The sequence below is a fragment of the Erpetoichthys calabaricus genome, chromosome 18, assembly GCF_900747795.2.
Source record: "Erpetoichthys calabaricus chromosome 18, fErpCal1.3, whole genome shotgun sequence".
Lineage (NCBI taxonomy): Eukaryota > Metazoa > Chordata > Cladistia > Polypteriformes > Polypteridae > Erpetoichthys > Erpetoichthys calabaricus.
In genome coordinates this window covers 75076130-75089662 of record NC_041411.2, presented here as the reverse complement: position 1 = coordinate 75089662, position 13533 = coordinate 75076130, and the positions used below count along the sequence as shown (strand labels likewise).

At 42.7% G+C, this 13533-nt stretch overlaps 1 protein-coding gene across 1 annotated transcript in view; it reads left to right on the top strand.

The window, feature by feature from the left end:
• The window catches only part of dnah12 (dynein, axonemal, heavy chain 12), a 182417-nt gene that overhangs the window by 75200 nt on the left and 93684 nt on the right, over positions 1 to 13533 (top strand). Inside the window, exons 34-40 of the mRNA XM_028824412.2 lie at positions 1304 to 1387; positions 1462 to 1650; positions 2695 to 2814; positions 6738 to 6926; positions 8115 to 8266; positions 8529 to 8667; positions 11549 to 11715. Of these exons, the coding sequence (XP_028680245.1) occupies positions 1304 to 1387; positions 1462 to 1650; positions 2695 to 2814; positions 6738 to 6926; positions 8115 to 8266; positions 8529 to 8667; positions 11549 to 11715 (1040 nt within the window). The remainder of the gene's footprint in view (positions 1 to 1303; positions 1388 to 1461; positions 1651 to 2694; positions 2815 to 6737; positions 6927 to 8114; positions 8267 to 8528; positions 8668 to 11548; positions 11716 to 13533) is intronic.

Here is a 13533-nt window from a genome sequence, read left to right as displayed (position 1 = left end):
ATTCTAAAATGGAAATGGAAACCCTCAGGAAGTCCGACAGCTAACTTAAAATGTTATTGCAGTCCTGACAGATGCAAAATGAGAGAATTAGGCTTGGAACTTCGATAAACTGTAATGTTGTACAATGCATTTCCATATATTTATGAAATATTAAATGTTTTCCTCCCCTTGGTGTCAGTGTTATGAAACTGTGCTAGGAGATATGGCTGGAGGTGTTCCTTCCCCTTTGATCCTAACCCTTCCACTTCCTACTTTTTCTGTTTTTCAGCTGAGGGATGTGCTCGGGACATGTGGTGTCCCCCTCTCTTCCCCTCTTCAAGTTCATCCCCTCATCCCCTGTACTCATTTGCTTCACCTCTTGCTCATAAGTCCAAACCGTTATCTGATCTCCTCAGAACTCTCCCAATCACTTCCAATTGGCTAACAGACCTCCCAGCGGACTCTGCGTTATGTTGACAGACCATCTGTCCAATATGTCAGAAATTGCCGTAAAAATCCTAATCAACCGCACATCTCTCTATTATATAAAATATCCTGGGATGAGACTTTTTAGCCTGGAACAAGACGTGACTTTTTCAGAGAGATACTTTCAAGTCCCACAAGATGAGACTTTGTGCCAAGAGATTCAACCACGCTAGCTGTGTAAGCCCGTGCTGTAAAAAGCCCAGGGGCCTAGAAACTATTGAAATCCTCAGAAAAAAATTGAAGTGTAGAGATGTCAAGTAATTGAAAGGAACGACTCTGGGAGTCTCTCTATTCTCCTAGGAGGTTTTGTTTTGCCGAAGTGCTCGCGACGTTTGTGTATTAGTGGCGGGAGGAAAAGTTAAAGGAATACTGTTTTGTCGATGTTAGCGGGTAAGCGACTTTGTCTTTCTTCTGAGCTTCCGTTTGGCTGACGTGCTGGCCTCGCTTGTGTTATTAGTGGCTAAGCGAGTTTTCCATTTCTTCGGAGGCGGAGCTCTTACCCCAACACCACCTCTCACTTCCGGGCCGGACAGACACACACTCACACACACACACACATAGATGTTTATATATAAGATTATGGCATTACAGCTGTTCAAATTATTTTTATTTTTGTTCCTGTTTTGAAACCCTACTGTCTTAGAACGTCATAGTCTTAACCTGTCTTTGGTGTCTCATCAACCATTTGTCTCTCAACCATCCTTGTCCACCCTCACTGTCTTATTATTATTTGTTCAATTTAATTTTCTTCTCATGCATTCTCTGTGCATGATAATGTATGCCACTGGCAGAATGTTACTATCAGAATTGACAAGTTCTGTTTTTTATCCAAACATAGCTGTGCCTCATGAGTGGGGAGATTATCCAGATGTCTCCTCAGATGAGTCTGATTTTTGAAGCGATGGACCTGTCCCAGGCCTCGGTATGTATTCAAATAACTTTATGTGGCTATCAGGTGAATGTTCTACTAAACTTCATTTCTCTGGTCTTCTGCAGCCCGCAACAGTGAGCCGCTGTGGAATGATTTATATGGAGCCCTCTCAGCTGGGATGGATGCCTATCATTGAATCCTGGATAAACACTCTTCCTGAGTCTTTCCATCGTGAGGAGATCAGGACTCTGCTCCTTGGACTTTTTGAGTGGATTGTGCCTCCTTCACTTCGATTTCTCCGAAAGCAATGCAAGGTACCTGGCCTCTATCGCTTGCTTACAAAAAGGCAATCCGTATCTTCAGGCCACTCACACCGTGAGTTCACAGCATTGGCCCTGGATAGACACAACGGCACCAATTTCTGATTCGAGAGGGGCTTGCGGTTAATGCCAAGGAGGTCAATGAATGATCTCTGACTAACACTAATATGTAGGTGTTGCACAAAATTGGTTTGCAGGTCTGCACTGAAACAAATATCTCTTGAGTATTGAGAGCTGCACGTAGGTGCTATGATTAAGTCACAGACTATGTCTTGTTGCATGTTCTCTGGAGGTCCGAAAGGCATATGTGTTAATTTAACGGGCAACATGAAAAAAAATTAAAATGTTTTCACAAGAAGTTAATCAGCTGCACAAACAGGACACTCGTTCCAAAAAGGGTTAGGGTGGTCCTCCAGGACCGGTGCTGGCGAGCCCTGGTTTAGTGAACCGGAACCAGTCAAGTTTAGCCAGCCAATAGTTTCAGTCCATTCTGTGCTGTTCCCAATTAGATTTTAAACTTAACTTTCTTCTATTAACGTTTCCACCACTGACTCCAGAATATCATGTTCTTGGAAAAAAATTCCATAAGTCCATTCTCAAAGCATCTCGTATGCTTAAAATTCGTTTTAGGACTCCTCAAAAGAACCATTCACCTATGGTGGTCTTCCAACTAGTTCCTCTTCTGGTTCAATGCTTTTAACGCACACCTAACAGTTCACTTACGGTTCTCTGAAATGTACGCCAGGAAAACCATACGGGTCTCCGTAATAAGAACTGGACTGCAAGGGGGAAAAATAATAATAATACTCTGAATAACTTAAAACAGAACGGAGTTCTGTACTGCTGAAATAAGAGTCAAGGAAGAAGTAAAAATAATTCATTCGAATGAGTAATGTAATTTGTTCAAACTGGTTTTTTTTTGGTTTTTTTTCTTAACACCTAACAATAAAATTGTGCAAATGTTTCTTTAAGTAAAAAAACTATTTGAATTGAATGCCATATTCCTGTTTGACAGTTTCATATTTTAATCTGTTTCAGGAACTCGTTCCGACAACCAACAGTAACACTGTGGTGTCACTGACGCGGCTTTTCGAGATGCTGATTGCAGACTTAGTGAGAGAAGACCCTGAAAACAAAAACCTACGCTTCTGGACAATGGTAATTTCAGAAACGCCTGGAACGCTTTATTATATTATTATTTATTATAATATGGGAAAAAAAAAAGTTGGACAAACCGGGTTCACCCATCTATGATCTCAAGAGAGACCCTGACCGATTCCTTCAATGCCAGTCAAGTCCTCGGCTCTCCTGTTCCTTTCTGTGTGTTCCGACTTCTTAATTATCTGTCGTTGAGCTCAGTCTATCTATATAGCACAAGACCACCTCTGCTGAATGAAAAGGTTCTTAAAAACGACGTGTTGACTAGGACTGTCTAGAGGTTCCTTGGTACTGTGAACGTAAGCCATTGAGGGTCACCTCTGACTGCAGTGCTGCTCTTAAACGCCATGCTTTCTGATGGTAGCTCTTACCAACTATAAAACTGGCTGGACGCCTCGCTTTAAGCTGCTCTCTTCAGCCCGTACTTGTTTTTGTCATCCACTGCTTGTCTCCACTTTGTAACTGGTTGTAATTTAAGAAAAAACAGCCATCAAAAAATGACTACAGTCCGACATGTGGAAATTTCTCAGTACAGCACTAAACTTTTCTTATCTTCTTAGGAAATCAAAAACGTCTTCTACGATGGATTCAGAAAATCTTCAGAACCCTTCACTTTCTGCTAACTTTACTGTGTTGCGTATTTAATTTTAAATGGATATTTTTTTTCCATATTTGCCCATCAATCTACACTCAATAACTCAAGACGACAAAGTTTAAATGTTTTCAGAAAGGTCTGCAAATTTATTAAATAGTAGCCACGCTACCTGTCGAAGACAGGGGAGGTTAACAGCAGGCGCTGATACACCCACCACATGGCAAAGCACCTCGGCATCCCAGATTAGGAGCCATGCAGCGGGTGGCACCTCAACACCACACTGATTCAGATGGAACAGAACAGTGGGAGGTTTTTTTATATGGTGGCTGGAGTGCCAGTCCTGCCACCAGACCCCCAGGTTTTCCCTTCAGGTTGGAGGGCCTACTTTCAGGGTTTGAATGCAGGTTAACATCATACCCAAGACGAAGCAATTGCTGGTTAAGGGCCTTGCTCAAGCACTGGACGGATTGGAGTCACTTCTGGCGTTTATACGATTTGAGCCAGCAGCCTCCCGACTGCCCATGCAGGTCCCTAACCTCAGAGCCGCTACTCCGCCCTAGAAAACGGGTGACAGGATAATTTAAAAATCTTTCCCTATGTGCACTTTCAGCTATTTTTCCGCTGCATTGTGTGTTACCGGCGGTTCCTCACTCAAGTACGTTCTCGTAAAGCCTGCTTCTCAGACTCTGTCGTTATTTTCGAAACAACGTTCTCACATCCCTTCCGGTTTTATACTTGCTGGCTCCGAAGGTGTCTCACCGCATGTCTCCCGTGCTGTTTCTCCTCCACGTGAGTCTGACACTCGCTGTTTCTTTTTTGTCGTGTCACCAGAGCCAAACTGTGGGTGTGCTTGTCAGTGGCAGGGACAGGGAGACTGGTCAGAACTTCGTCTATGCTGGAAAAAATATTGCTCAGTCTCGAGGACTCGGACAGCATTTCTGCAATATATAAAAATATTTTACAGTCCCTCCCTTTCAAAGATCCAAGAGGACAATGGGATAAAGATCTCTCCCTCAACCTATCAGAAAAGGAATGGAAGGTAGCAATGCAGAAAATTCACTCGAGCTCCATATGCGCAAAGCATACAATTATTCAACTCAAAATTATATATCGAGCACATCTGTCTCGTTTAAAATGGTCCAAAATGTTTCTAGGGCTAGATCCAACCTGCGAACGTTGCAATCAAGCTCCAGCCTCACTGGGTCATCATGTTTTGGGCCTGCACCAAATTAACATCATTCTGGACCAAAATTTTTAAATGCCTTTCAGACAGCCTTGGTGTCACAATCCCTCCTAACCCATTAACAGCTGTGTTTGGTGTTCTTCCAGATGGTCTTAAAGTGGAGAAGGACAAACAAACTGTGATCGCCTTCACTACACTATTGGCACGCAGACTTATTTTGCTAAACTGGAAGAATCCTAACTATCCTCTTTTAAGTCAGTGTGTAACTGATGTTACATATTATTTGAAATTGGGAAAAATCAAATTCCCGTTTAGAGGATCTGTGCAGAACTTTTTCAAAATCTGGCAGGATCTAATCAATAATATTTTAGAATAAGCTCTTAAAGCCCTGAGGAAGTAGATTCTCTCCCCATTTCTTTTTCTTCTCTATTTATCTGTATCCGCCTACTAAACTCGTCAATTTATTTATTTTTACTAATTTTAAGTCTGCGGTGGGCTGGCACCCTGCCCGGGGGTTGTTTCCTGCCTTGCGCCCTGTGTTGGCTGGGATTGGCTCCAGCAGACCCCCGTGATCCTGTAGTTAGGATATAGCAGGTTGGATAATGGATGGATGGATGGATGGATGGATGGATGGATAATTTAAGTTTTAGTCTGCTGGCCATGCTCTCTTTCTCAGGGGTGGGGGATGATTTGTTTTCAATCCTATTTTTTTATAAAAATTGATCTATTTTTATGGAATGATGGCAATAATATCGATAAAATTAAAAAAAAAAAAGAACTGAGGGAAGGATGAACGCACCCAGAAGTGTCAGCAACTGCATAGCAATAGGGATTTTGAGGAACAATACGTATTAAACTAAAGCTCTTCAGTTTAATGAAAGTGTGCAACAACATAACCAACGCTATTTAGGGTGTTCCAGACTTTTTGATCCAACTTCAGAGGGTTGTTCAAAACGTTTCCGCACTTTTATATTTTTGTTGAAAGCGGTGAAGGCGGGAGGGAGGAGTAGTGATTGGTCGTGTCTGAGAGTGTCATGTGACGAGTTCTGTCTGGCAAGCCGGCTGCCTTTACAGTTTAGTATAAGAACTGTCACCCTGTGGTGAAGATGGCTGCCAAACTTATAAAGAGGAACAGCGTTCTGTCATCCACTTTTTGTGGGCAGAAGGTGTGCTTGGAGCACAAATTCATCTCCGCATGTGTGCTCAGTATGGGGATAAAGTTCTCTCTCGTGGAGTCGTCTATGAGTGGATTGAAATGTTTGAAAATGGCCGTACTAGTGTGACGGATGCAGAGAGCGCTCCGGATGTCCACCCTGGAACTGATTCGCATCAGTGGCTACCAGCTCAACCAAAGATGGCATTAAAAAGTTGGTACGACGCTGGGAAAATTTGCATCGCAAAGGAAGGTGACTATGTAGAAAAGTGATGTCGTTTGTTTTTGAAATTTTTAATAAATAGAGTTTAAAAAAAGTGCGGAAACTTTTTGAACGTCTATCATATTTTGTATTTTGCCATTTGACTTTGGTATCTTGTGCTTAAACTAAGCCCATATTAACCCCAAAGAAACCTGTAATTAAACCTCATTACTTTCTATTGCTAAATATGTTCTGTCTTTTCTAAATTAAAAATCTATGAAGGTAAACCTATGAAATCAATCAAAGGTTATACTGCTGTGTGCTGACAGCCTAGTTGTATCAAATGGGGACACTTGGACCACCACCTACAGGCTTAACACACACATTTACATTTATTTTCTTGGCAGACGCTTTTATCCAAAAGTCAACATCCGCCGTAAAATCTTGAAAAGTTAAGGGAGCACATTATATTGGAATTTCTTTTCTTACCTGAAAATTTTGGGGCTAAATCAGCCTGCGCATTATACACGAGTGTGCATTATATACGAGATTTTACGGTACTCCGCCTGTCTAGTTACTCCTTATAATGACCGGACAGTTTCTGATTTCTGGGTCGTTTTTAGTTCTCATCACTGAGGAGCGATGACCTGAGCACTCCTTTGCAAGTCTGTTTCTTCGTTGTTTTAATGAATGTTCAGAGAGCTAAAAGTTTAAGGAAAAAATGTCGTTTTTATTTTTGTCAAGCCGAAATCTTACAAACCCCCCCCCCCCCTTTCTCTTTCTCCTTTAGTCAGCTTTTGCATTCTCATTAATCTGGTCCATTGGAGGGAGCTGTGACACCGACAGCAGAATAAAGTTTGATGCCTTTTTAAGGGACCTTATTGCTGGAAAAAATGAAGAATCGCCTCTCCCTGCCCCTGTCGGTAGATGGGAATGTCCATTTGAGGAGAAAGGGCTGGTCTATGACTACAGCTATGAGGTAAGGAGTGCTGCTGCACTTTTGAAACAAAATGGCATTGACTCACTCGAGATGCTCTTACTGGGGTGGGGGGCTGCTGACGGGTACTGATGCCATGCCTAAGTTTGTGTTCGACCTTTAGGCAGCATTTTAGTATGTCCTCTCAGTTTAAATCAAACTAAAATACAGTCTACAAATACTGCCCACTGTTGCTTTTCTTGGATGTGAGCAAAAAGTATTTACTATATATTTTTATAAATTAAATGTGAAGTATATTATTTTATAAAATATACATTATGCTAATATGCTATAATTCTTCCTCTTTATTGTGATTTTTATAATCAGGGTAGTACGGTGGCACAGTGGTATAGGGTTCCAGGGTATAGGGGTCCAGGGTTCATGTCCCGGGACCTCCCTGCATGGACTTTGCATGTTCTCTCCGTGTCTGCGTGGGTTTACTCGAGGTGCTCTGGTTTCAACCAAAAGTTCAGTCCAAAGTTCAGGTTAGCTGGATTGACGCCACTAAATTGGCCCGTGTGTGTGCTTGAGGTGCGTGTGAGTGTGTTAACAATTAAAAGGACTAGCGCCATGTCCTGGGTTTGTTCCTGCCTTGCATCCTATGCTAGCTGGGATAGACTCCGGCACCCTCCACCACCCTGTTCAGGACTAAGCAGGTTAGAAAATGCCTGACTGACGTTTGTGATCATTATTGGGACAGAGCTGGAGGTGGCAGCATTTGCATTGGGTGTGACGAGTATGGACAGGATTAGAAATGAAGACATTAGAGGGTCAGCTCAAGTTGGACGGTTAGGAGACAAAGTCAGAGAGGCGAGATTGCATTGGTTTGGACATGTGCAGAGGAGAGATGCTGGGTATAATGAGAGAAGGGTGCTAAGTATAGAGCTGACAGGTAAGAGGAACAGAGGAAGGCCTAAGAGAAGGTTTATGGATGTGGTGACAGAGAGGACATGCAGGTGATGGGTGTGACAGAGCAAGATGCAGAGGACAGAAAGATATGGAAGAAGATGGTCCGCAGTGGTAACCCCTAACGGGAGCAGCCAGAAGAAGAAGAAGATTGGGACTTACGTTAAAAATTAGCCTTCTAAGCACAATATATGTTTGGTTTTAACCAGATGCTAATTAGCTTGTGTAATGTTCACATTAAATAAGAATTGCACTTAATGTATGAAGAATATTTTTTTTTTTTAGTTCAGAGGTAGAGGACGCTGGCTACACTGGAATGAATCCATTAAGAACATAACCCTGGGTGACAAGAATACTAAGGTCCAGGATATAATCGTCCCCACCATAGACACAATCCGCTACACCTATTTGATGGATCTTTGCATTCAATACGGAAAGTAAGAGACGTATTTTAATTTTCCAAATTCACAATCTTTCTTGTTTCCTGACAATTTTGCATCTTGTTGCAAGTAGAAATATCTCAGACATGTCTCAAGTGGATTTTGCATTCTTAATTGATAACTTGACGTTTCACAGATGAAAGGGGACATTGACAGCCTTTTCATTTTCTTATTTTAGTGCAGATCATACTAAGCACACTAAACGCTCAGACGTGCCTGTCTCATTTCATCTTAATCCATGCGCTTTTTCTCTTTGCAGTCCTCTTTTATTTGTTGGTCCCACTGGCACTGGCAAGTCCGTCTATGTGAAAGACAAGCTGATGAATAATCTGGACAAAGACAAGTACCTGCCCTTCTTCATTAACTTCTCTGCCCGCACCAGTGCCAACCAAATTCAGGTAATTCTGGTTCTTCTAAAGCCTTGTCACGATCACCCTTCTCACAACCATACCCTTCCTCAACACTTTGGGTGTTACTCCTGCAAGATCATTTTATTAAAATAATATAGGCTGGGAGGCAGCACAGTGGCACAGTGGGTTCACTTCCCAGGTCCTCCCTGCGTGGAGTTTGCATGTTCTCCCCGTGTCTGCGTGGGTTTCCTCTCACGGTCCAAAGACATGTAGGTTAGGTGGATTGGCGATTCTGAAATTGGCCCTAGTGTGTGCTTGGTTTGTGGGTGTGTGTGCCCTGCCCGGGATTGGTTCCTGCCTTGCACCCTGTGTTGGCTGGGATTGGCTCCAGCAGACCCCCGTGACCCTGTGTTAGGATTCAGCAGGTTGGAAAATGAATGGATGGATAGAATATTGGCTGGGATCATCTATGGGTGGCAGGTTGGCGCAGTGGTAGCACTGTTGCCTTGAAGTAAGGAGACCAGGCTTCGTGCCCCAGGTGCTCCCTGGGTGGAGTTTGCATGTTCTCCCCGTGTCTGCATGGGTTTCCTCCCACAATCCAAAGACATGCAGGTTAGGTGTACTGGTGATCCTAAATTGTCCCTAGTGTGTGCTTAGTGTGTGGGTGTGTGTGCCCTGCGGTGGGCTGGCACCCTGTCCGGGGTTTGTTTCCTGCCTTGTGCCCTGTGTTGGCAGGGTTTGGCTCTGGCAGACCCCCGTGACCCTGTAGTTAGGATATAGCGGGCTAGATAATGGATGGATGGATGGGATCATCTATTCATGCTCAGTTTGAATTTTCTTCATAATAAGAATTATAATTTTGTATAATTTTATAATTATTATGATATAATAATAATGTAATTAATAACAATTAATAATAAATATTAATTAATAATATAATGATTATTATAATCGCTCTATTATTTAAAAAAATCCTTTGACATGATGAGACTTTTTGGAAGAGAAATTTTTTCAAGTCCCGTGAGACTAGACTTTTATCTTGAGATTTTTTCAAGTCACGCCCTCCTCTCAAACATTTTCAAACAAGACCACGGTCCTCTCACCTCTCATTCGTGTGAATGTGACAACAAAAGGAGATCTTGATACGCCATTCATATTAAAACATTAACAGTTTCTGGTTGTCAAACAAAATGAGACAGAGGATTATTACCCTTAGATGTGTAGGCCTTTCAATGAGAGAAAACAAAAATCAAAGTGTCACTGAGTCCAGTGGTGTCCTACACAATCCAGAGGCAACTGGAAACTGGAAGAAACTCTGATAGGAAGAGACCTGGCAGAGCCAAAGTCACAGCTTGCAAGATGGACACATCACAGCAGAGCAGCTTCAAACACTGCTTAACAGTGCAGGTCAACAAAAGCAGCAGTCAGTTTCTACCATTAAGTGGAGACTTTGTGCTGCAGGTGTGACAGGGCGAGTGGCAATAAGAAAGCCATTCCTTAAAGGACATATAAATAGGGCCTGGAAATAGCAGATGTGGACTACTACAAACTGGAAGAAAGTCTTATGGACCCATGAATCCAAATTTGAAATCTTCGGTTCGTCATGCAGGGTGTTTGTATGCCGTCGAGTTGGTGACAGGATGGTTCCTCAGTGTGTGACACCAACTGTCAAACATGGAGGAGAAAGTGTGGTGGTGTGGGGTTCTTGTGCTGGAGGCAGAGTTGGTGACTGGCATTCTGAATCAAAAGGGTTACCACAGTTTAGATGTTATATCCGCAAAAGGCGTCTACTTTGATGAATCAAAGATCTGAATAACATTTTGTATACTTAATGATTCCTTGACTTATGTTTTTATTTGCCGTTGTTTATTTGTTCTACACCTTTATCGATTTCATGAAACATTAATACATTAAACTACATGCATTTCCATAAAAACTGAGATGTTCTAAAACTTCTGACCGTTAGTGTATGAGTTGTCATTTAGTGACATTTATAACTATTTTGATATACATTCTGACAGTTTGGGTCACTCTTGACCCCTTGAACCCTCAGACTACTCGTCAGACACCAGGTAAAAGTCCAGTAATTATTTATTTGGACACTAATAAAGTGCACAAAGCACCTACACTCCACAATACTCATATAATAATTAATAATCAATCACTACAATAAACAATCTTCCACTCCCAGACGCGTTGCCACCCTTCCACCCAGCTCAGCTCGACGTCTGGGATTTCCCACAGTCCTTTGATAGTCCTTGACCCAGAAGTGTTTCTCCCTGTCTGTCCACGTGACTAGGAACACTTCCGGGTCAGATAAAAATCCTTTTTCTTCACCCCGGAAGTACGTCATTCCTCCTGTCCATGTGACTTGGATGTACTTCCGGGGGCGTAGGGCAAATAATCCTTGTTCCTCCCTGCAGCGTCCCCTAGCTGCCCCCACGGCATCCAGCAGGGTTGGGGATAAAAACTGCATTGTCCAGGATTCCCTGCTGGCATTCGGGGCACCTCCATGCTGCAGGGAGGGCTCCACCTGGCGGCCTGGGGGTATTGGCCGAGATGAACGGCCGGCCACATATCACAACATAAACTTAAAATCTGTTAACCATTGAATAATGTTTGTTAGTGACTTATTAATGAAGTTACGAAATGTTGCTTTTTTATTTTTCTGTATTTTAATATTTGTTGCTTTTTCAGTTACTTAATAGGGTGTGCCCTACAAGAAGCATTGTAAATAATAAATATAAAAGTTGTTCAGTCACTGGTGGTATTTATAGTCAGTTTTGTGCCCTGTGCTTATCAGGGAGGTCTACATGCAGCCATTCAGTGTACATTAGAAAGTCCTGTTTAGCAAAGTCCTTAAAGTAAAATTCCACATATGACGTTTGCTATACCATTGTTAAAACTCCACGCTGCTTTTTCCCCTTAGAATATTGTTATATCCAGGCTGGATAAGAGACGCAAAGGTGTATTTGGACCCCCAATGGGGAAGAAGTGCATCGTCTTCGTGGATGACATGAGCATGCCAGCCTTGGAGACTTACGGTGCGCAGCCTCCAATTGAGCTGCTCAGGCAGTTCTTTGATCATGGACACTGGTAAGTTCATTTCTCTTCTTGTATGATATATATTTGATTTAATTTTACAGTATATACACAGTATTAGACTGGTATAGTTGCACAGTGGCTATCCATGACTCCAAAGAAATAACTTAATATCTCAGCCCAGCCGCTGTATTGGTGGGGTGTACATGCTGCAGGGTCACGACTCACCACTGGCAGCTCACGGTGTCCAGAGATGGCCTCTGTGCGGCTGACTAAAGGAATTCTTCATCTAGCTTAAACTGCAAGGAGCTCGCATCTGAACCAGAGGCTGCTGGTTTGTGGCTCACTAATAGAGGTTACCACAATGCAGACGTCCAAATTGAGATGCTCCGTGGTGTGAGTCTAGATGGTGACATGGTGCAGAAAAAGTAGGGTTTGACATAGAGAGAGATCAGATGATGTCACTGGGAAGCATGCCGCTCACAGTGGTCCGAGATAGCCTCTGTGCGACTGACTAATGCAGCTCTCTATTTAGCTCAAACTGCAAGGAGCTCGCTTCTGAACCAGATGCTCATGGTTTGTGGCTCACTAATAGAGGTTACCACAGCAAAGAGCTTTAAATTGAGATGCTTAATGGAGTGAATGCATGGCAATTCACTGAAATGCTTGGTGACGAGGACAGGATTTGCACTGTGGAAGGGTAGAGCATATTGGCGATAGTGCACAGAAAACATGTGGGCAGACATAGAGAAAGATCAGATGACATAACCAGGAAGTGATAATCCAACAGTGTCCAGAGACGGACTCTGACTACAAGGAATTCTCCATGCTGGAAGGAGCTTGCTCCTGAACCAGATGCTACAGGTTTGTGGCTCACTAATAGAGGTTTCCACAGCCCAGAGCTTCACATTGAGATGCTTCTTGGTGTTCAAATTGAGATTTTGAGAGATTGAGATCTTGAGAAATGTTAAGAGATTTCAAATTCTAATTTTGCATGGCAATTCACTGAAACATTTGGTGGCGAAGATGGGATTCACACTGTGGAAGGCTGCAGCATAGTGGTGACAGTGCACAGAAAACATGTGGGCTGACATAGAGAAAGATCAGATGACATTACCAGGAAATAATACTCTTAACAGTGTCTAGAGATGGACTCTGACTAAAAGGAGCTCTCCATCTATCTCATACTGCAAGGAGCTCGTGTCTGAACCAGAAGGTCATGGTTTGTGGCTCACTAATAGAGGTTACCACAGCAAAGAGCTTCACATTGAGATGCTTCATGGTTTTCAAATTGAGATTTTGAGAGATTGAGATCTTGAGAAATTTCAAATTCTAATTCTGCATGGCAATTCACTGAAACCTTTGGTGGGAAGATGGGATTCACACTGTGGAAGGCTAAAGCATAGTGGTGACAGTGCACAGAAAACATGTGGGCTGACAAAGAGAAAGGTCAGATGACATCATGAGAAAGTGATACTCTTAATAGTGTGTAGAGACAGACTCTGACTAAAAGGAGCTCTCCATGCTGGAAGGCGCTTGTGGCTGAGCCAGATGCTGCAGGTTTGTAGCTCACTATTAGAGGTTACCACAGCCCAGAGCTTCACATTGAGATGTTTCTTAGTTTTGAAATTGAGATGTTGAGAGATTTCAAATTGAAATTCTGCATGGCTTTTCACTGAAACATTTGGTGGGGAAGATGGGCTTCACACTGTGGAAGGTTAGAGCATATTGGTGATAGTGCACTGAAAACATATGGGCTGACATAAAGAAATATCAGATGACATTACCAGGAAGTGATACTCTTAACAGTGTGTAGAGACAGAGTGACTAAAAGGAGCTCTCCATGCTGGAAGGAGCTTTTGGCTGAGCCAG